This window comes from Macrosteles quadrilineatus, unplaced genomic scaffold (assembly GCF_028750875.1).
Source record: "Macrosteles quadrilineatus isolate MER2022 unplaced genomic scaffold, UCM_ALF_1.0 Scaffold_2__2_contigs__length_208266976, whole genome shotgun sequence".
Lineage (NCBI taxonomy): Eukaryota > Metazoa > Arthropoda > Insecta > Hemiptera > Cicadellidae > Macrosteles > Macrosteles quadrilineatus.
The window spans coordinates 9,197,598-9,221,408 of record NW_026542595.1 but is presented as its reverse complement, the minus strand read 5'-3'; the positions used below and the strand labels follow the sequence as shown (position 1 = coordinate 9,221,408).

The 23,811-nt window shown below is 34.7% G+C and overlaps 1 protein-coding gene across 2 annotated transcripts in view; it reads right to left on the bottom strand.

Moving 5' to 3' along the window:
• The window catches only part of LOC128986854 (glyoxalase domain-containing protein 4-like), a 45,638-nt gene that overhangs the window by 16,307 nt on the left and 5,520 nt on the right, over positions 1-23,811 (bottom strand). For both annotated transcript variants that reach the window (XM_054407425.1, XM_054407426.1), the window contains exons 2-3: positions 16,553-16,602; positions 10,609-10,874 (exon numbers count right to left, since the gene is read on the bottom strand). In XM_054407425.1, coding sequence (XP_054263400.1) covers positions 10,609-10,874; positions 16,553-16,602 — 316 coding nt within the window. The remainder of the gene's footprint in view (positions 1-10,608; positions 10,875-16,552; positions 16,603-23,811) is intronic.

The window sequence follows — 23,811 nt, the reverse complement described above, 5'->3', positions numbered from 1 at the left end:
TGTTTACAGTTATGTTTATGTTATTAGTGTCATGAATAATTTGTGGTTTTTTGTGAATTCGTAGTAATTTATTTTTCTTTATTGTTTAGGTAAAGTGGTAGAACATTATGGCTATGGTAGATGTGTAATACCATTAGTATACAGTCAATTTAAAGAAGCAAAATTTATCAAACTTTGTCCTCCCCCATTGCAAACGCAAAGCTTGAGTATAACTGCAATAAGCATTTTAAACTTATACGCCAACCCCGTACGAAGGACGGGTACTCTGCTAGTAGATTTCTAATTATAGCAGCCTCAGACTACTCCTCTATCAACCTTGAAATGAGACTGTCGTCTAATTATTACAATGTTGTTATTTTGTAACTGTTATTACTATATTTGGCTGATCAGTAGTTTTATATTGACTGGGATAAATTGCTACAGTGTAAAATTTTTAACACCACACATTATTTGAACTGAAACTGATGTTTACAAGTTTTCCAAACTGAACTGATGGGTCCGCGGAATTGGCTAACTCTGGAACTCGCTAACCCCATGTTAAACGCCCTATCTTCAAATTTGGTCGATTAGAGGAACTCGCTAACTTGTTCGGTTTCGGAATTGGCTAACTCCGGATCCCGCTAACCCGCTCTAGAGCCGGGTTAGCGAATTCCGTCCTCGTACGGAAGTCGCTAACTCGGTCCCTCGGCGGAACTCGCTAACTCCCAATCAGAAGCCTCGCGGGCCGTCCAATGGGAGCCAAGCACGAATATTTTTGGCCAGTGTTGCCGAAAGTGTAGTACCTATATCGTGTCGGTACCATAATGTCGTATCCTACGATTAATTAGGAGTAAGAGCAACGTAGTCGATAAAATAAATATATTTAGAAGTATGTTTAACATTATTCTTATGATTATTAGGGTGGAAAAATGCATTATAGTCTTACCATAGACTATAACTCAAAACAATAGACCAACACAAGTAAACTTTACATCCCATTGTAAACTTTGAAGCTCGTTTTTCGTGTCTAGTTCATGTCCGGTAACACTGATCGCTAGTGTCGACAAAATTGTGTTTCTATTATTTTATAGTTAACTTCATGATTTGTTCTTTACTGTTTGGTTATATAACTAGGAGACGTGTTATTAGTTATGATAAGAACGTTTTATTTGCTTAAACAAGGTTTTAAATTACTGAAAACAAGAAACAATTGTAAACGAAACACGACCTCATGGTAAGACCTAGACACGGGACCGATTTACTTTTTCGTTTTGAGGTCCCCAGAGGCCAAAAACACCGTCCGTTCAAATTCATATATATGTATATATTTATATATGTGTCCGTTAGCGCGATAACTCGAGCAAAAATGATCCGATTTTGATGAAATTTGGTACAAACATGTAAACCTACGTTCATTCGAACGAGTTCGCGAACTAGCATAATCGGACCATGGAAACAGGGGTTTATGGGGGATTTTATGGGGGTTTTAAAAAATGGGTTTTTCCCATTTTTTAACCTTAAAACAACAAATTTTGTATTTTCTTTCTCAACCATTATGTAGAGCTTAAAAAAAGAAATAATTTAGTATATTGAAATGCTGTTGTATGCCTAACGGTCACGGAGAAAATTAAAAAAAAGTGTAATTTAAAATTCCCATGTTATTCTTATGGAGAAAATGAAAACTGTTGTAATTTACTTGTTTATGGATATAATGTTGATACAATTTGGCAAATTTATTTATTTCATCCTATACTATTGACATATTGTCAAAAAACACTTTTTACCTTCTCCGTAGCAGCAAACCTAAGCACTCGTTAAATCTGATGTTATTTAAATTGGAAATACAGGGTGTCCCGGAACTCTCTACCAATATTTTAGGGCATTGCTCTTGGGTAAGAAACATAACTAAATATCATATTTAAACTGTCCGGAAGTGCTTAGTTACTCACACAGCCGCCATTTTGTTTTTTCAGTTATTAATTTTTTTCTAGAGAATGGTTTAACATACGAAATGGAAACTTTGCACAAACATTTATGACAACAAGACAACGCTACAAAAAAATTTTGAAGATTTTTCAAAATCATAAAACAAAATGGCGGCCATATAAAATTTTCTTTCTTAAATAACTCAAAAACCATTGATTTTACAAAAATTTTAAATGGCCGCCATTTTGTTTTATGAATTTGAAAAATCTTCATAATTTTTTTGTAGCGTTGTCTAGTTGTCATAAATGTTTGTGCAAAGTTTCCATTTCGTATGTTTAACCATTCTTTAGAAAAAAATTAATAACTGAAAAAAACAAAATGACGGCTGTGTGCGTAACTAAGGACTTCCGGACAATTTAAATATGATATTTAGGTACGTTTCTTACCCAGGATCAATGCCCTAAAATATTGGTAGAGAGTTCCGGGACACCCTGTATATAACTTATGTTTTATTTATGGAAATATTTTAGTAAAAATGTAATCAGACAAGTTGAAATTCGCTTAGTCTGCAGGTGTGCTGCGGCTGGGGTATTTTACTTAAATAGTAGCTTATTGGTATGCAAAAAGGTAAAAATGCACATTTAATTTGGATCTATTACATGTTATGAAATATCTATTTTCGTAGTCCGTGATTTGTTTCTTTTATTCGAATAAATACCATTTTGTGAACTTCTGCAAATAAAATTATTGAGTTCGTATATTATATACTGGCCTTGTAATCTTGAATCATACATCATAATAAAATTTACACGCTAAACGTCATTACAAAATTACATTGTAGTGGTAATGTATTTTTAAATAGAGCTATTGAATTTAAATAAATATTTATCAATACATTATAAAGTGGTAGGCCTAATGTATTCATGGATTGCATTAAAAGTTAGTCTATGCGTAAATACAACTTGTTAATTTCGTTTATCGTAGGCTATTAGTGTAGAACCCGGGTCATCCTCTTAATTTTGTTGAATTAATATTAATTTTACGTCTTTCAGTAGGCCTACTTTTTAAAAGTCTGGAGTTTTTCTCCTGGCTGGTTCTAAATGGACCCAGGCGTTCTTGTTTGTTACAATTCTTATGAATGGTGGCCATAGCTAAAATTACTTAATCTTATCCAAAAACAAAGCTATTGTCTATTGTGTAGCTCAGTACTGGGGAACGGTGAACCGAGCAATGGCTTGGTATAGTTTATATCGATTGTGAAAGCAATATAAAGGAAACCCAACACTCAAATCAGGAAAATCCGTCAATTCGTTTATAAGAATCGTAAATTAAAATAACTCTGTCACGTTTTATTATATGAATATTATATCTTCTCCTATTTTTTACTAGTGGTGCTTAGGTGTACAATCTATAAACGGTTTTAAAACATGTAACATTATTGCTATTAGGTCTAGATAAAAACTTAGTCTATGTCATCATATTTGTACACGTAAGTTGGACGGTTCAACGACGAACATTTAATTTAAAATCTATGAATTAGTAATGAAAGTTACGATGGTTGATGACTGTATTAATTAATGGTTTTGGTTTATTACGACATTACGATTAAATCTGTTTTCCGTGTTTAAGAACTTGTGTGTATTTTAGCTTAATTTCGTAGAGGTTTAATTATTTAGTACCAATTAAACTGAATTTTCAATATTTTTCATATTCTATTATCTATTATATTATTAAAGTGATACAATCAAATTTTATGTAAACGGTTAAGGTCATTTAAAAAATAAAAATATAGGCATATGGCACATCAAAATGAAGCTTAGAGTGTGTAGATTTGCCGAAAAGTATTGATATGGACGAATTTCCTAAGGGCTCTACCCCACAGGCTAATTTCCAAAGGGCTACCCCTGGCATATTTCCAAAGTTCAAATGATATAATTCAATTTAGTTAATGAAACAGCTGGTCAGTGCAATGAATTGATGTTTGTTTATTTACTAGAAAAATGAAGATTGAGGAGGGTTATGTTTGGTTTTAAAGAAAGGTTGTATAAGTTGTGTTAAAGTATTGCTCAAAGTTTTTATTTTGTAATTTATATAGTAAGCTACATGGAAAGAGGCTTGACTAAAATTGAAGAATTATGGTAAAACATGTCATTTATGAAGCAGCAATATGAAGAAATTGATGCTAAGGTATGTGTCCGTATGGAGGTATGTTCTTTTGGATCTATTAACATCAAAAGTAGGGGTTTGAAAGTAGGATTACACTTTTAAATCAGTTTATATTTTCAAACTAAATCATAGAGTTGCTGTATTTTAAAACACACATCAGCACCACTTGAATAGCTCTCTAGGTCACATTTTCTTCCCGTTGCAAAGCACGGGTATAGCAGCTTGTTTTCTTTTATACTGATGGCATTTATATTTAAGATCGAAATCATAAACATTTAACTGGCCATTGTACAGTTTAATAAAAAAAACACTTTTTAATGATTTTTTAATTGTCTTTGAATTACTTTGGGCTAGTTATCTGTTAAAAGTGGAATTGATACAAAAAACAATAACATTTACTGTATCTTTATTGACACGGACATTTTGAAATACGGCAGTGTACGATTATTTTGTCGTATAAGGTTGGCAACGCTCCGTGCAGTGGGCGCGGCCGGGTTAGCGACTTCCAGAGTTAGCGAATTCCGCCGCGAGACAAAATCGAGTTAGCGGATTCCGGACTTAGCCAATTCCTGACTGAGACGGTTAGCCAGTTCCGACACACGACCGAGTTAGCGAGTTCCTGAGTTAGCCAATTCCTACGTCTCGAACTGATCACAGTTAAGAATTGATAATGATTAGGCAATAATGTTTTTAACTTCTTTTATTTTTCTAAATGTTTACCATGTAGACAAAGGTAGGCTTGGCTACTAGTTATGGTGTATCAAGCAAGGAATTGCTATACTCTTGTTTGTAATGTTGTTTCATTTTGGGGCATGATAACACCACCCACTCTAAAATCAATTGCAACACCCACACAAAAAAAAACCTTTTTAATCCCAACTTTATAACGGCCTCAAGTATAGTCCTACGTATAAGGTTCTCAATCAGATTACACTCGGAATTAAGTTTTTGAGGTTTATCTTTCAAGGTAGATGACAAGGGTCAATTACAAGGCTGAGATTTAAATCTGTATTACATAACTTGAAGAGCATGCAGGTGGTAAGTGACACCTTTAGATTAGTGTGAGCACTTGTGTGTTATCAATGGGATGATAACACGGTATCTTCACAACAATAACCGAAATGAAAGTGATTGTCATCACATAATAGTAGCATGGATTAAATCTCTTCCATTGAAATAAAAATGTTAACTGGTGGGGTTAATGTTATTTAAATGTTACAAGTGCTCGTTATGTAACATGATTAGCCTGTTCGTATATACTTTGTCATACAATAGACTCCCTCTTGTCCGGACACCTTTCAACCTAACATCGGTTTAACCGGACTGCACTTGGCGGAAATGACATCTCTTTAACCGGACAATTTTTATCAGCACATCGGTTTAATCGGACTAGATCGGCAGGAAGTGGGGGTACTGAAACGACTGTTCTCGTAGGAAAGACTTGAGAGCAGTGATCGCGTATCTAAATACAATGCTCTCCTAAATTTAAGTCAAATACTGTATACAGTATGCGGATGCAGTTAAACAGTCCGTTTTAACGAGTTTTTGGGAACGTAGGTTTAACTCAGAGGTGCCCATCCCCCCTAAACCCAGAGGCGCGATCCCCCCCCCCCCTAAGCCAAAGGAGTAGTCCCCCCAATTTATGTTGTCGTCTATTTAAACCTACCCTCCCCCCACCAATTTATCTGACAATTTCCCTTTACCTCATTAAACGAGTATTTAAAGTATTTAGTAAACTTGAGGTACAAAAAACAAACTTGCTGATTGAGAATCAAAATTAAATGTTTAATATGAAACGTCATTTAACAATACATATCTAAGTAATGGTTGAATTAGAAGTTTTTCAATTTACAAAATTCCGAATTAGTATTGTCAGCCAACATGTGCTCAGTATTGCTATAGACAACGTCTTCAACACGTTCAACAATAGGCCTATACTCGGTGAATTACTCTACTCCAACACAGTACTGTAACTGTACAATATATTAGGTGGATTTAATGTTTAGAGGGTATTAAGAATTCAAACAGCTTTAAGTGTATTAATAATACTTTGGCAAAAAGTATCTTAATTGTTTCAAAATTATAGGCAGAGTCACGAAATAAGTCAGACTTGTTGCTAGCCACTTCCAGGCTGCCTTCTACAAAAATCGCCGGGCAAAATACCATGTTACCAGAACAAAAGGTTTTTGTGACGAAGTAATCTTATAATTCATTTTGATAGCCCCAGGATTGCCTTTTATGACTAAAATGGTAGGAACGTATTTTGTCAGACAATCCGTTTGTACACAAAACACGAAACGATAACAGATAGGCCTATCAATCCACGCGTGTATATTGCCGCGGGAAGGACTGGAAGTAAACTGAATCAGGTTATGACGGAAAGACGTGGTCTCTGGATTGTCGTCTGCGTTATCAAAAGCTGATATTGGACTAATTGTAGTGACGGAGTATGTTGAAAATACAACGGGATTCATAATTGAGTTTTCCATTCAAAACTATTGACAATAATAACCAATTTATATGCTGGATATAAATGATGGTCTCGAAATTCTATAGTACTGCACGAAAGGAAATTTTTAAATACTTTGAGGAGTTTGAAATATATGAATACATAAAATTGGGGACAGCACAACATTTTTGAGTGAAAACACTCAATTAATTATGAAAGCCATTATATTTTCAATACTCTTCTCAGTCACTATAACAATAGTCCAATATCAGCTGTTGAAAACGCAGACGACAATTCAGAGACCACGTCGGTCCGTCATAACCTGAACCCGATTCAGTTTACTTCCAGTCTTGCCGACGGCAATGTACGTGCGTGAATAGATAAGCCTATCTGTAATCGTTTCGTGTTTTGTGTTAAATGTTTGTAACGTATACTGACGACACCTCCAGAAGGGGATCTTTTGTAAATCCTGACTATGGTGGAGTTAAAGAACCAACAAAACATATGTAGCATGTAAAATTCTACACTGGTATGTTAAGGGTTGTCTGACAAGGTGCTTTACCATTCTTAGAAATGAAATGAAATGAAATGAAATGAAATATTACTTTATTATCACAAAACATTTCACAGATCCAGCGTTAGCTGGTGAAACAGGTGATATTGTCAGAGATCTTAAACACTAAGTTACATAACAAAACTAAAATCCACATAGCTTAAACTAAAATATATTTACTTATCATTTAAATAATCGGAAATATTATAATAATTTTTCTGTAAAAGGTATCGTTTGAAATCATTTTTAAATTTTGAAATACTGTTAATTTCTTTGAAATTAGTGGGTAGACTGTTGTAAAGCCTTAATCCCATATAATAAGGAGATCTTTCATATAAACAAAGGCGATGTCTTGGATATTGAAAATTTTTTGAGCGTGTAAGATATGGATGACTGATTTGTTTATCATTGTACATTTGATAATTAATTTTAAAATTCACCATCATTTTAAATATATAAAGTGAAGGCAAAGTTAATATCTCATATTTAGCAAATAAAGCTCTGCATGAGGTTCTTTTAGGCATAAATGATAAAATCCTTATAAATTTCTTCTGAATTTTGAAAACTGCTTTAGAATAAGAAGTTGCTCCCCATAATTCAATCCCGTATTGCAAGACAGAAAAGAACATTGCATAGTACACTGTGAGTTTAGTTTTTAAATCTATTACATTTCTCAAAACATACATTTGAAAGCAAGCCGTATTTAATTTACCAACTACCATTTTTATGTGTGTTTTCCATGTTAAATTCTTATCGATATCTAAACCCAAAAATTTTGCATTTTCAGTAAAGGATATAATATTATTATCATAAGATAATTCAACAGTGGAGTTTTGCCTATTCTGAATTGTTTGAAATAACATCACCTGCGTTTTAGAATTATTAAGTTTTAGCCCGTTGGCTGTAAACCAATTAGATAAATTAAGAATAGAAAGACTGATTTCTTGTTTAAGATTTTGCAAATTATTTGATTTAACTATTGCTGTAGTGTCATCAGCATATAAGATAAGGTTAGACGATACATTTCGAGGTAAGTCATTTATAAATATTAAAAATAGCAAGGGGCCTAGTATTGACCCTTGCGGAACCCCACATTTAGTGTTAAGCCACTGTGAAATACATTTTTTACCATTTTTTACGATTATTGTTCTTTGATGTCTGTTAGTCAAATATGAATGCATCCAAGACAGAGCCATATCAGAAAATTCATAATATTTAAGTTTACTCATTAATATATTGTAATTTACACAGTCAAATGCCTTGGATAGATCACAGAACACCGCAGCTGTGCTCTGAGACCCATCCAAGCCATCAGAAACCTGATTTATGAAATCTGAGACAGCAGATATAGTGTTTTTCCCAGATCTAAAACCATATTGTTTATTGGTAAATAAATCATTATTTTCGAAATATGAATAGATTTGGTTGTAAGCAATTTTTTCAAAGATTTTAGACAAAGATGGGAGTATTGAAATAGGACGATAGTTATCAGGGTCCATTACTGAGCCTTTTTTGAAAAGTGGTTTCAGCCCAGCATTTTTAATTGATAAGGAAAAATTCCTTCATCAAAACATTGATTGATTACTAGACACAGAGGCTCTGCAATATGGTTTATGACATTTTTAATTAATTCAATAGGAATTTCATCCCATCCAGAAGATTTTTTATTTTTTAAATTTCTAACGGTTTTTTTAATTTCTAAAATCGATACATGTCTGAACTGAAATTTCATTCTTATATTATTAGGCCTACTAGTATTATTAATCAAATTAGTTGCAGTGTGTAAGCAAGGCATACAATTTATATTTTTGTAAATGTTACAAAATTTATCATTGAGAAAATTTACCACATTTTGTCCATCTTTTAATTGCTTGTCTCCGACACACAAATCAGGGAAATCCAAATGATTGGAATTCAGGACTCCAAGTTCAGACTTCACAACATTCCACACCGCTTTGCTCTTATTATCTGAAGATGATATAACTTTACAATTAAACATTTTCCTAGCCTTATCGCAAACAGCTTTAAATATTTTTCTATAGTTTTTGTAATACTTTTTAAAATTAACATCTTGAACCGTTTTGGCAATAGTGCTTAGCTCTCTTTTTCTCTGACTTGATATTTTAATACCTTTAGTCACCCAGCTTTTCCTATATTTATTTTTGGGTGGTTTGTTAGTGTAAAATTTAAGAGGGAAACATTTATCAAAATTTACTAACAACTGATTGAAAAAATGGTTAAAATTAGTTTGAGCATCTTGTTGAGGCAATGTATTCCAATTAACTCCTGATATGTGTTGATAAAAAAGCGCTTTATTTTGTTTTGAAAATAATCTTTTTTTGTACTGTATTTTTTTGCAAAGTGCAGTATTTCTTGAAATTTCAATAAAAAGTGCCCTGTGATCCGAAACACCTAGTTCAAGGTTCATTTTAGATCTTATATTCTGGTTAAAAACAAAGTTGTCATTAGTTAAAATATTGTCAATGCATGAGCTTGTATTTATAGTTATTCTAGTTGGAGAACGAAAATTAATTGTAAAACCGTACATGCTGATTAAATTTAAAAACCTAGTTTTATGGCTGGGTGAGCTGCAGGTTTCTAAAATATCTATATTAAAATCTCCTGCTATACAAATCTGATAAGTTTTTACATATTTTTGTAGCTTAGATTTCATTTTAGATTGGTTAGAAGCAATCTTAATTACGAACGGCAAAATGTTGGTGTTGATAGTGAGCTACTTTTAGTGAGAAACACTTTTTCGGACTGCTTGTACAAAATTATACAGCCATTATGACAGCTAGCAAAAATTAAATATCCCCCCCAAAATCCCTTAAAAATAGTCCCCCCCAAAAATTCCTGTGGCGCAAACGCGCCACAGTACCCCCCTCTGGGCACCCCTGGTTTAACTGGAAAAACCGTTATCTGGACTGGCCTCAGTCCCGAGGAGTCTGGATAAGAGGGAGTCTACTGTATTATTAAAGCGATATTGGGATAATTATCTGGGCATAGGAGTGGCAATTCTGCTTGCCTTCAAATCTTAGGTTTTTTCTAGTTCAATCCCAATCCCAGGTAGGATTCTGGACCGAGATCAAATTCCATTTTTCATTAGTCTATCATTTGATAGTAATTTTATATCTAACAAAAGGTCAATGTTACATAGAAATAATACTAGGGTTAGGACCGTTACCTTAAAAAGTTTAAAAAATGCAATAGGTATAAAAATACATAGAGGAAATAGTAGTGATTGCACTGTTTTGTGCAGGTTTGACTTTTAAATAGGTATTGATTTCCACTTGAATTTATCCAGTTAGAGGTCGTGCGGAACGAGGTGAAGCCTGAGATTTTCGGTGGGAACGTTCTAAAGCGGGGAAATCCATGGTGGGGGTAGGAGACGAGCCGATCGTCGCCTCGCATAGCGAAACTTCCCCCGCCACACCACTATTCCCCTCCAAGCTTCACCTCGTTCCGTACGACCTCTACATATCAATTAACAAACCACAATTTTTATCAACAGAAGAAGCATAGTTGAATTTACCTTTATCTGTAGGCTGAGGTTCATTTAACAGAAAATATTTGTATCCACCAGGTGCTTCGACAACGTGAACTCCGTTTTCCTCCTTAATTGGCCAACCAGCAGCTTTAGCTCGCTCAATAGCTTCACGAGATCTGATTGTGATTCCTTGAAAGTCATTACCCTGTTCATACTTGTGAACATTATAATTGTATGTGAGCTCTACCACAAAATGGGTATCTTCTGGGCCGTATCCTACCATTGTCTTACTCCATCGATTGTCGTAAGGCCTAAAAATATAAATACTTTATGGAAACTTCCTACTTAAGTACCTAGTAAAGAAAACTTAAATATAGGAAAATAATATGCACAGTGATTGCAAAGCAAACAATAGGAATGTATTAAGTTGCAAGATAAGTTCACAGGACAAATGACCATAAGTAACTTTAGGCACCATGGGAAATAGTACAAAAAATATTACAATCTTAACTGAGATTACAAAAAAAAATATTTATGAAACTTAAATAATCATTTCCAACCAAAAAAACAAGCAAAATTACAATATAAATACCCCGCTGCAGCAAACCTGCAGACTAAGCGAATTTCCATTTGACTGAATTTATATACAACTAGCTGTACCCGCGGGCTTTGCCCCGTTTAACTTCATAAGTATTCGCATGGCTCATTCACGTCCTGGTTGAAGTTCGTTCGCTACGCTCACTCACCTTTAGGTTAGAGCTCGTTCGCTGCGCTCACTTGCCTTCAGGTTAGCTCGTTTGCTACGCTAACTCGCTTCCAAGTTGAAGTTCGTTCGCTACGCTCACTCACCTTTTGGTTGGAAATTAGCTGTTGTCATAAATAAAAAAAAATAATAGTGCTGCACTCTATTGGTAATCCTTGTAACTTTGATGCTATTGGGCATTATAGAACAGAACCAACTTGTTTAATTGAAACAGCTGTTAAGATTCATTAATTCCTTTAAATATGAAAAATCATAAGGTTAACATGGGGAACTACAGAGCCACTGGGGCGGAGCCCGAAAGGATTTTTGAGATAAGAATATGCTTTAATGTTAATCGGGAATGTGAGCTATCATCATGCCAAATTTCAGCCCAATCCGTCCAGTAGTTTATGCGTGATTGAGCAACAAACATACACACAAACACACACACAAACACACGCACAAACACACGCACAAACTCACAAACTTTCAGATTTATAATATTAGTAAGATTAAATCTATTTAAATAACATTTGGTTAAACGAGTACGGTACCTAGGTTTGCTGCTACAGGGGGGCCAATAAAGTGTGTTTCCAGTAAAATAATAATGGCTTAGTGTAAAATAAATAAATTTGCCAACTTTGATCTATATATCCATAATCAAGCAAACTACAACATTTTACAATATTCTCTATAAGAATAACATGGGAATTTTTAATTTAATTTTTTGGAATTTTCTCCGTAACTGATAATTGCACAAAACACTTCAGAAAACTTAATTATTTGTCATTTAAAGCTCTAATGGTCTAGAAAGAAATTGGTAAATTTTGTCTTTTGATGGTCATAAATGAGAAAAACCTATTTTTACCCCATAAAACCCCCTGCAAAACCTATTTCCCATCGGCCGATCTTGCTGGTTCACTAACTCATTCAAGTTTATCCCACCTTACACCTTCAAACCAAATTTAATCAAAATCAAACAAAATTACTCAAGTTATTTGAACGAATAGTGTTTTTGGCCTCTGATCACATCAAAATGAAAAAGTAAATCGGTTCCGGGCTCAAGTCTTACCATGAGACCTACAGTAATAGCTACTTTCCTATAGGGAAATTCGCTAATTCCAAATAGGGAAGTTCGCTAAAATGTATTAACCTTACCAACATTCATTGCAAAACTCCAACATCAAGAATTTTTGATATTGTTATTTCATTATGTTTCACCCACTATTTCGATTGTGCTGAAGCAGTCTGGAGGTAGCATAAATTGATGAGTCAGTTTGTTATAACCTAAACTTTACCTTTAGTCAGGTTGGGTAGCAGGAAAATATTTCAGTTCTGGCAGAGAGGCTGCAATTTTAGGTGGTTATAGTATACAAGTTTCTGAACCTAAAACCGCCCAGACCCCAATTTTTAAGGACCTCGGTCGTCCGTAATGACGTCATCAAAATGGCGGCCGTAAGAGGATGCTGGGTCCCCATGAATTGGCTATAACGACCGAATGCCTGAACCAATTTTCATGAAATTTGGCACACAAGTGCTTGAATACATTATCTCGGCCTGGGTTGAAAATGGTCAAGTTTCATCAAGTCATTTCAAAATGGTGGCTGTTCAAAACTAAAAAAAATATGAGGAAAATAATTGTGAATTGTTTTATACAGGGTGAGTTTTAAATGAGTTCCCCCCCTACTTTTTTATACATTTCTTAAGATATCAACTTTAAACCATGTCAGATCATTCTAGTGTAGCAAGTACTTCATTTTGACTGGGTTTAAATTTTTGGCCGCCATCTTGGATCCGCAATGTAAAGGCAGGGTTGTGACCCACCGTTTCAAACAAGACTTTTACGCTGAATACGATGCTGCAATCCGTTTAAAAAAATGTTGATCCATTCTAAAGTTATGAGAACTTTTATAACTTTATTTTTAGTCCATTATAACATTGTGCATTTACAAACTAAGGTCATAATCTCAAAATAGTGCTAGATAAAGATAAGTGGACACCACCATTCATTGTTGACCTATTTTCACTCAGTTATGACGGATGTATTTTTTTCAGCCGCCATCTTGGATCCGCCATTTTGAAGTGTGATAAATTATTTTAAATATGAAGGTGGTGTTGTGACCCATCATTGTGAACTACTTTTTTATGTTGAATTCAATGCCGCAATCCGTTTTTCATTGTCATATTTGGTTTTTGAAATATTGACATTTTAAATCAAAATAATTGTTATATTTTATCAAGAAAGCTTGATAACAAAAAACGGATAAAATAAAACCCAGTCAAAATGAAGTACTCGCTACTCTACAATTATCTGACCTGGTTCGGAGTTGATATCTTACGAAATGTATAAAAAAGTAGGGGGGAACTCTTTTGAAACTCACCCTGTATAAAACAATTCACAATTATTTTCCTCATATTTTTTTTAGTTTTGAACAGCCGCCATTTTGAAATGACTTGATGAAACTTGACCATTTTCAACCCAGGCCGAGATAATGTATTCAAGCACTTGTGTGCCAAATTTCATGAAAATCGGTTCAGGCATTCGGTCATTATAGCCAATTCATGGGGACCCAGCATCCTCTTACGGCCGCCATTTTGATGACGTCATTACGGACGACCGAGGTCCTTAAAAATTGGGGTCTGGGCGGTTTTAGGTTCAGAAACTTGTATACTATAACCACCTAAAATTGCAGCCTCTCTGCCAGAACTGAAATATTCTGCCATCATATGAAGCTATACGACCCCACTACTTCCTAATCCTATTAATATTATAAATGAGAAAGTTTGGATGTATGGATGTATGTTTGTGACAAGTAAACGCAAAAAATACTCGTCAGATTGGGCTGAAATTTGGTATGATGATAGCTCACATTCCCAATTAACATATATGTATGCATTCTTATCTCAAAAGTCCTTTCGGGCTCCGCCCCAGTGGCTCTGGAGTTTCCCATGTTAACCTTATGTATAATAATATTTAAAAGGAATAAAAGAATTTTGTCAGCTGTTTCAACTACACAAGTTGGTTCTATGATATTGAATAGCATTAAAAAGTTACAAGGCTTAGGGTGCAGTACTATTATTTTTTACATTTATGACAAAATCTATCCTATAAAGGCCATAAAGGTTAAATTTTGTTTTTAAAGGCTTATGCGTAACTATTTCATTACCATATGTAAAGATAAAAATGTTTCAATTTTGTGTTCTCTTCCCGTTGCAAAGCACGGGTACAACAGCTAGTGTAATATAAATTTAATACACTTACAGTCACAAATCCACATAAAACCTGACTTACCTTCCCCACATGCCTAAATAAGGGCTGAATATTTAGTTTCAAAATGAATTGATTTCAATCTGCATTAAGTCGAGTATAAACAGCTGTTTGCTCTCTTCACTCAGTCCTGAGCCTACATACGGGTGTCCAGACCACGCCATATTACTATCAGTACTGTTCAATAAACATTAGATTTGTAATTTTAACCTTAATTTTACAGCCACTTAAAGAATTTCTCCGACAAAAACTTATCTCATTTGTGGATTCAGTGTGAAAAACTGTAGGAAGACATAAAAATAAATGACATCTTTTCCCAGTGTAAACATACGGAATAATTGCCCAAACATTTCTTGCAAGCATCAGCAACAGAGAAACCTTTACTCATTATGATTGCTGTGACTGGACTTAACTTTGTGCTGGCCAAAAGGGTGTTTTGTATTAAACATTTTATCAAAAAGGTTTTTTTACTCAAATAAAACTGTTCTGATAAAAAATGAACACTTTGTATATGGATTAGTTGGATTTTGATTGAAAATACATGTCATCTTGTCAATTGTAAAATGCTTGTAGGCTACTAATTCAAGTCTATAATGTTAACTGGTTGATACTGGTTAATAAACTAATTGAATTGCATTGATTGGCGTATAATTTTGTAAGACAAGTGATTGTTAGCCCCTTATAACCTTGCATTTATGTGCACCCGTCCACAGGGATCTTGGGCCCGTGCTTGGAACGCATCCAGCAAAGCAAAAGTCAACTGTACTGATAAAATGTAGTGACGAGAACCAGGACCTCAACCATTAATGCTACAACTCATGACACCGCTGCAATAATTCTACAGTTGATTGCACTAACGACTGAGCCACTCATTCACCAATCATTAAGGTTTAAGGTTATGGTAGGTAGTTCAGGTAATCGAATCCATAAAAGAGCACTTAGGTATAGGTTTAGTTTTACTTAATGCAAAAGATGAGTTCTGGAAAACTACAGCATAAAGGAAAACCTTGTGAATTTTATTAACTGTTCTCTACAGTTTCACTTCTTCTACCTAAAATGGCGAGGTGTCTTAGTCCTCAGACCAAAATCAGGACAAGTATGCCTAAAAATTGGGTTGCTTCGAAAAATATAATGAATAGCTTATTGAAAAATATTGATTATTGAAAAATGTATACAAAATATATTTTTCTAGATACAAATAATTATCATACCACAATTGAGATATTGCAAAAATCTAGTGGTCAAGTCTGTTAATACTGTTAGGAAATGGCGACCATACAAAGTAGGTATTTTAAGCCAAGTATGAATGGAGATGAGTGTAGGATGAGTGGTGCGATCTTGTAGTCTTGTTAGTGACTAAGGCCGACATTCCTTAGACACAGCTGTTAATTAATAGCCCATACAGCTAATGGCAACTAAGGGACCTACAGTTTATAGTGGAATCCGAACCACATCTATCCGAGCCTTGGTAATTACGAATCGGTCTAATTATCAGGATAGTACTGCAGATAGTCGTAGTACTCACCCGTGCGGACGTTAATCCACACCAGGGAGTATCGCATCCACAGTGCATGCCTATAAATATCCTAGTGAACATCTCCCGTAATGGCAATTAAATCGTGAATTTTTAATCGCACAATCTCTGCATAGGTTTAATAAGATTGCAAACATCACCAGGCTCAAAATTCAAGCCAGTCACACACCTATAACATAAATAACCCAACCCAAGCTTGACCCAAAAGTTATTTACTCTAGGCCAAACTGTTAGCTTGGCTTGACCTAAAACTTTGGGGTACACACAGAACCCAAGTAAAAATAAAAATTTAACCAATAGAGGGTCGGATATATCTGACTGTTTGCAGTGTTTTTTGTACCGGTCGCCTAGAACCTAGCATTTATATTATCCTCATCAAAAAGAAGAAATTTAATAAAAGGATTGGACAGGCATATTTATATATGCTTAAACAATTTGTACTAACCCATTACAAGCAGCATCACATCCTTCTTGAAATTCTTCATGTCTTAATGCCTGAAACATCAATTTGATATTGGTTTGTGAAATCAAATATTGGTAGGGCCTAGAAGTTAGGATTTACACTAACTTTTACATGGATTTAATATAGTTTTTTACCTCCTGAATCTAATAATAACATTAGTTTTCACCGCAAATGAATAGTAAAGAAGATATCGTTGTTCAAATATAGAACGTTTGAATAAACAAGGAAGCACGGATGATGACATTTACAAGTTGAATGAACTGTCCTACAGCTGATTGTTTTAAACTCCAAGCAACTGAAAGTGACGGCTTTATTAACTAAATCTTGATTCTGTCATCAGCAATAAGGTTAATGACGTCACTTCACTTCACTACAACTAGAATACCTATACCTATACAGTCAAACCTCTATAAGACAAATTTCAAGGGGTAGGGAAAAAATTGCATTATTTTAAACAGACGGCTAGATACTAAGTTAGCTTGAATGACATATTTGTAAAACCGTATGAACTAACTTCCTTGGGCACTATGAGTGACCTAGAGACCGTTCGAGCATATCGCTACTCGCTAGTGGGCACACTGAATGGTCTAACGTATCTGAGGGACATCTGGGGGCCCGCGCCATTGGTTAACCGCCAATACTTGACTGTGGAATTCTGGGCACTAAGAGTGGCCTAAGATACCTCAAAGGACACTAGGGAGACATAATTACAGTTACCGCAAAGGGTTAAAACATTCTTTCTATTTAACCGATAGAGTCTATATATCTAATTACTATCTTAGTATATATCATTTAGTCCTGTACTATTTATGTTTATCGAGGTGTAGCATAACGGTAAAACTTAGTCTGACGGGTAGGCCTACAGTTTCTTAAGTGGGCTAAGTTATGCTAATATTGGGTACACTTCTACATCTGTTGGCACAAGCAACCAAATAAAAATATCGATCGACCTAACCGGTTAACCAATATTTTTAACTAGGCAAAATGAAACTCTCATAACCTAACCGGGTAACTACAGTTTCTTAACTGGGCTACGCTAATATCAATTGAAAATATTGATTAAAAATCAATATTTTTAACAACATCGGTAAATATTCAGTTTCCAGAACTCACCTAAAACGTTCTACTGTTCCTAGACACCACCACAACAACTTTCTTAAATGACTTTTGTGTCACCGATGCTTCCTGTAGACACCACGCTCCCTAGATTACTAGACACCACGCCTGAAAAACTTGCTTTAACATCGTGACAGGGTCGTTTCATATACTAGACACCTTACCAAGATTGAGCAATCTGTCTAGCACTTAGACACCACGCTCAGATTACTAGACACCATTACTTAGATTACTAGACACCATTACCTAGATTACTAGACAACATTACCTAGATTAACCTAACCTAACCATAATCTGGGCGTGGAGTCTAGTAATGTAGGTAACGGTGTATAGTAAGATTTGCTTGGTGTCTAGTAATCTAGGTAGGGTGTCTATTAATCTTGGTAATTGTGTCTAGTAATCTGGGTGTGGTGTCTAGTAACTTGATGGGGTGTATAGTATAGTAAACTGCCCTGTCACGATGTTTAAGCGAGTTTTTCAGGGGTGGTGTCTAGTAATCTAGGCATGGTGTCTACAGGAATTGTCGGCGACCAAAAAGTCATTTGAGAAAGTTGTAGTGCTGGTGACTAGGAACAGTTTAAAAACATCTGGTATTTATTTAGGACCCAGAATCCAGCTTAAACTTTCTAAAATCTTTTGAACTATGGTATTCTAGGACATCAATACTACCTACACAACTTTATAAAAGAATTTTTTGGCGCCGAGGCCTCCTTTTTTTACTAGTTAAATATATATACAATAATCCCAACACACTAGGGGGCCGGTGGGAATTCGGGGTTTTGGGTGGGGGAGATAAAACATGGTTAATAATGTGGAGAAAAGGGTAATTCAACAGGTAAAAGGGTTATTTATAGGTAGGTAGCCTAATTACCCAGCAGGAATGGGAAATTAGTCTGTATAAATGGGTACTTTCCTTTGCCGCCGACAACGACCAGCAGAGCCGGCAGATACAGGAAGACCATCAGAATTGTATTGTACCATATGATATAAATAAAAACAATAACAAAGTAAAAATAAAGTTGTTTCTTTATTTTATCCTATGTATTTAGTCAAAAATAGCTTTAAAAATATTAAAATAGGTCAATAAAAAGTGGTGTAACATCTATCACCTGTATGAATAGCCTATCCTTAAGTTAGGCCTACTTCTAAAAACGTGAAGTTAAGTTTTCAGTCTTCTTTTGTTTGAAGATAGATAGTTTTATTTCATTCAAGTTCATTAAAAACGTACACCGATCTTAACTGAATTTTTACATTCAAAACATCAATAAAACATATTTAAACAGATCATAACCTAGGCCTATTTCCATGTTTGTTTATATTGAAAATAAAAATATTTTAGAATATTAAATTTATGCTTGGCCTACTGATATGGTGGCAATTTTCACTGTACTTAGAAACGATATATCGATATTTCTGCAGACATATGTTACGAATACATAGAGAAAACAAACTCCTCAAGGAGTATGGAATTAACCCTCCAAGTGTCCCTTGTTTTGGCCTTAATGTCTGCCTATTTTTTGCTAATTTGCAAGGTTTTATTAAAACGGATCTGAGAAGCTTGAAAACACTCGAGAGAAATACTTACTCACGAGCCGTAGGCGAGTGAATGTTAATTATACTGTTCTATATACCATTTTGTTTGGAAAATCATGGGCTTCAATATTATACATAGAACATAAGGAACATTTGTTTCAAAAAAAATTTTTAGGTAAAAAAAAAATATTTTGGAAAAATTAAAAAAAAAATAAGTTTGAGCCCAATGAAATTGTATAAATTATAGGCCTATAAATATTTGAAAATAGCCACTTTGTTCTAAATTTTATTAGGATTACAAATATATAATAATATAAGGAAGTAGATTTGCAAATAAATAAGTTATGGGCAAAAAACAGATTTCAGTACATAGGTAGTGTTTAGCTAAGAATGCATAGCCTAACCATAGCTAGGAATCTGGCTGATAATTTACATCAATATCGCTACCTACCTACTTCTTCAGGATCATCAACCAGCCCTTCAAAATCACTTAAATCTTCTTATAATGCACCACGTATATCACTACTTTTTATTTTTAACACTAAAACAATGATAAACGTAATAAAACACATCAGTCATCGGTCCGAGGATAACCAAGCTGTTTACAAATACGCAAGTCAGCTGTCTGCTACAATATTTTTGGAACTAAAATGAATAGCGCTAAGAGACATACCTCCGGAGAAAGCTCTGAATCTGTCAAATAAAACGATACCTTACTCGATCCAGTTCAATCCGATTTTGTCAGTCATAGAGCCTTCGCCGTAAACAGTGTTTGTGGGTCGCTGCAGCGACAAATAACACTCGGAGGGTTAATAAATAAATAAACATATCTATGGAACTAACCAACACAAGTTGTTACTCGTTTATTGTGTTTACAGTTATTCATGTTGGTGACACTGGCGCTGGTGTCTACAAAATCTGATTTATTAATAGGGTTATTTATTTGTTATTTAGCTTCATGGTTTGTACTTTACTGTTTTGTTGTATCTGGGTAACGAGTTCTCTTATAAAACCGATTTATGAAATCATACAGCAAGTTTGGTTGGCTTGGTTAGCTTAGAACAGGTTGATTTCATAATGAACCATTATTTTTTCCTCGTGAAATCATACAGCAAGTTTGGTTGGTTTGGTTAGTTTAAAACAGTTTCATTTAAAAATCAAGAATTATTTTTTTCTCATGAAATCATACAGCAAGATTGGTTGGTTTGATTAGTTTAGATCAGTTTAATTTCATAATGAACCATTATTATTTCCTCTTGAAATCATACACAGCAAGTTTGGTTGGTTTGGTTAGTTTAGAACAGTTTCATTTCATAATCAAAAATTATTTTTTCCTCATGAACTCATACAGCAAGTTTGGTTGGTTTGGTTAGTTTAGAACAGTTTCATTTAATAATCAACAATTATTTTTTTCTCATGAACTCATACAGCAAGTTTGGTTGGTTTGGTTAGTTTACAACAGTTTCATCTCATTATTGAAACCGGGATTTTACGGGGAATACAGAGGGAATTCAGGTTAACCCTCCGAGTGTCCCTAGTTTTGGCCTTAATGTTTGCCTATTTTTTGCGCATTTGCACAAGGTTTTATTAAAACGGATCTGAGAAGCTTAAAAACAATGTTAATTATACTGTTCTATGTACCATTTTGTTTGGAAAATCATGGGCTTCAATATTATACATAAAACATAAGAAACATTTGTTTCAAAAAAAATTTTTAGGTAAAAAAAAATATTTTGGAAAATTTTCAACAAAAATATAAGTTTGCGCTCAACGAAATTGTATAAATTATAGGCCTATAAATATTTGAAAATAGCCACTTTGTTCTAAATTTTATGAGGATTACAAATATATAATAATATAAGGAAGTAGATTTGCATATAAATAAGTTATGGGCAAAAAACAGATTTCAGTACATAGCGTTTAGCTAAGAATGCATAAGTAGCCTAACCATAGCTAGGAATCTGGCTGATAATTTACATCAATATCACTACCTACTTCTTCAGGATCATCAACCAGCCCTTCAAAATCACTTAAATCTTCTTATAATGCACCACGTATATCACTACTTTTGATTTTTAATAAGTACTAAAACAATGATAAAGGTAATAAAACACATCAGTCATCAGTGCGAGGTTAACCAAGCTGTTTACAAATATGCACGTCAGCTGTCTGCTACAATTATGATCACCTCGAGAAAAAAAAGCGCTTAGAGACAGACCTCGGGAGAAAGCTTAGAATCTGCCAAATAAAACGATACCTAACTCGATCCAGTTCAATCAGATTTTGTCAGTCATAGAGCCTTTGCCGTAAACAGTGTTTGTGAGTCGAAAAATCGACACAAAACACTAACAAAGTGTATTATGTGTCGATTTTTCGACACATAACACTCGGAGGGTTAAACGTTAAAATGAGGGAATTCTAGGGGTAATTGAAGTAGGCCTACAGTGAAAATTGCCACCATATCAGTAGAATCTATATTAAATATTTACTTTTAATTCAGTATCCGTACTGAAACAGCTGGTGAGTGGTGATACTCGTAATCGTGCAGTTCTCTGATTGGCTGGTGGTTTCTTCGTTAGTTGTTTGTTTAGAACTGTCTCCATGACTCCATGTTGTTAGTTCAAATTGAAGTACCGGTAGTGACAAAGGAGGACGTAAATCAAATTTGTGATTAATTTTCATTCTGATTGTGTCGGAAAATCACGTTAGACATTATGTAGGAAACGGAGTGATTCCTGGTGAAATATGTGGATACCTATCAATATGTACTTGTTGGACGAAGTGATTTTAATTTTTGTTGTAGGCTAAACTTAGTTGCTGGTTGACTATCGGCAAACCAAGACATGGTGCTTTCCGTGCGTGCCGGTTTTGGTTATCTTTGAGTGAGACAGCAGTAAATTATATGTCGAGTGCATATTCCTTGTGAATTTTTCACGTCGATATAGTGAATCCAACATTCTTGAAGTGTGGAATTGTGTAAAATTGGTGTATATTGAGGTTTTGGAGGAACTATTGTTTAGGGTCAGTTTTATTAACTTAAATTACAGACAATTTTTGGGACTGGAATTGCTTTTCCCCAATTAATCCTCCAAAACTTCATTTTGAAACACAATTTCACACTTCAGAAAGTGTTTTTAAGCTGGGGTCTGGGTCCTAAATTTGTACCAAACGTTTTAACTCATAGGACGTTTTAGGTGAGTTCTGAAAACTGAACAATTTCAATTAGGCCTACCCTATACTGCCGTGGTAAGCAAAAAGGCCGTATCAACATAAATGACGAATCTGAGAAAATGGATGTTTTGTCAAAGCCAGTCAGAGTCATGTTTTTTCGATTTCTAATTTAACCGGTTGACCGAATTCAATAATTTTTTTTTCAAACTACTTCTTTTTCAATGTAGGAGACTATGAATATATTTTTATTAATGTATAATGATACATTCATATTTTTTAATCCAGTTACCCTTTTTACTGTTAACGTTTTTTAGGCCAAAAAGCCGTATCTCAACTTACCTTTTTTTGGCTTAGGAAAATGTCTTTTAAGAAACAAAATTTTCCCATGCCAAAAGGAGGTAGGTTGTGATACGGCTTTTTAGCCTAGTAAACATTAACAGTAAAAAGGGGTCAATCGCCAATAAAAGGTACTTAGAATTAAACTATATATATGAAACTTGGAAAGAAGGTATATCTACATTTATTCTACACGTATGTAATATTTGGTAAAGATTAAAAAATATTTACCTATTTTATAAACAGAAAACTGCCGTAAAAAGCTTATTTCATTCTATAAATTGGTGTAAAATACCTGCATTTATGCGATCTTGTGTTGTAGCTGAGTTGCTACCGGTTTCAACTCACAATGGAGTCATCTTCAGGCAGTTTTAAGATGTCTTCTCGCTTCATTCGAAGGTCGTCAATGGATAATAAATAAATAAACAAAACACAAACACGTACACGGACATAAAAAAGAACATTTAAAGCTGTAAAATACTGAAAACGGTAGGCCTACGGGACACGAAACTAAACACACAAAACTAAACACATTGAACTTGGAAAGAAGGTATGTCCACATGTATTCTACACGATTGGTGTGAACCTGGCAATAACTCCAGCCATAAGTAGTTCGCGCGCCCTCAAAAATCTATTGCTGGCCGATTTGCGGCAAAATACGGCCGCGTAACATAATACCGATGATGTCACCAGATAGAGGACACTTTAACGGACACGACAGTATCAATATCATGTACCTGGGGGATAAGGAAGGGGGGGTAAAGTCAGCAATAAGTAGAGCGCGCGCCCGAAAAATCTATTGCTCGCCGATTTGCGGCAAAATACGGCCGCGTAACATAATACCGATGATGTCACCAGATAGAGGACACTTTAACGGACACGACAGTATCAATATCATGTACCTGGGGGATAAGGAAGAGGAGGTAAAGTCAGCAATAAGTAGAGCGCGCGCCCGAAAAATCTATTGCTCGCCGATTTGCGGCAAAATACGGCCGCGTAACATAATACCGATGATGTCACCAGATAGAGGACACTTTAACAGACACGACAGTATATATATCATGTACCTGGGGGATAAGGAAGGG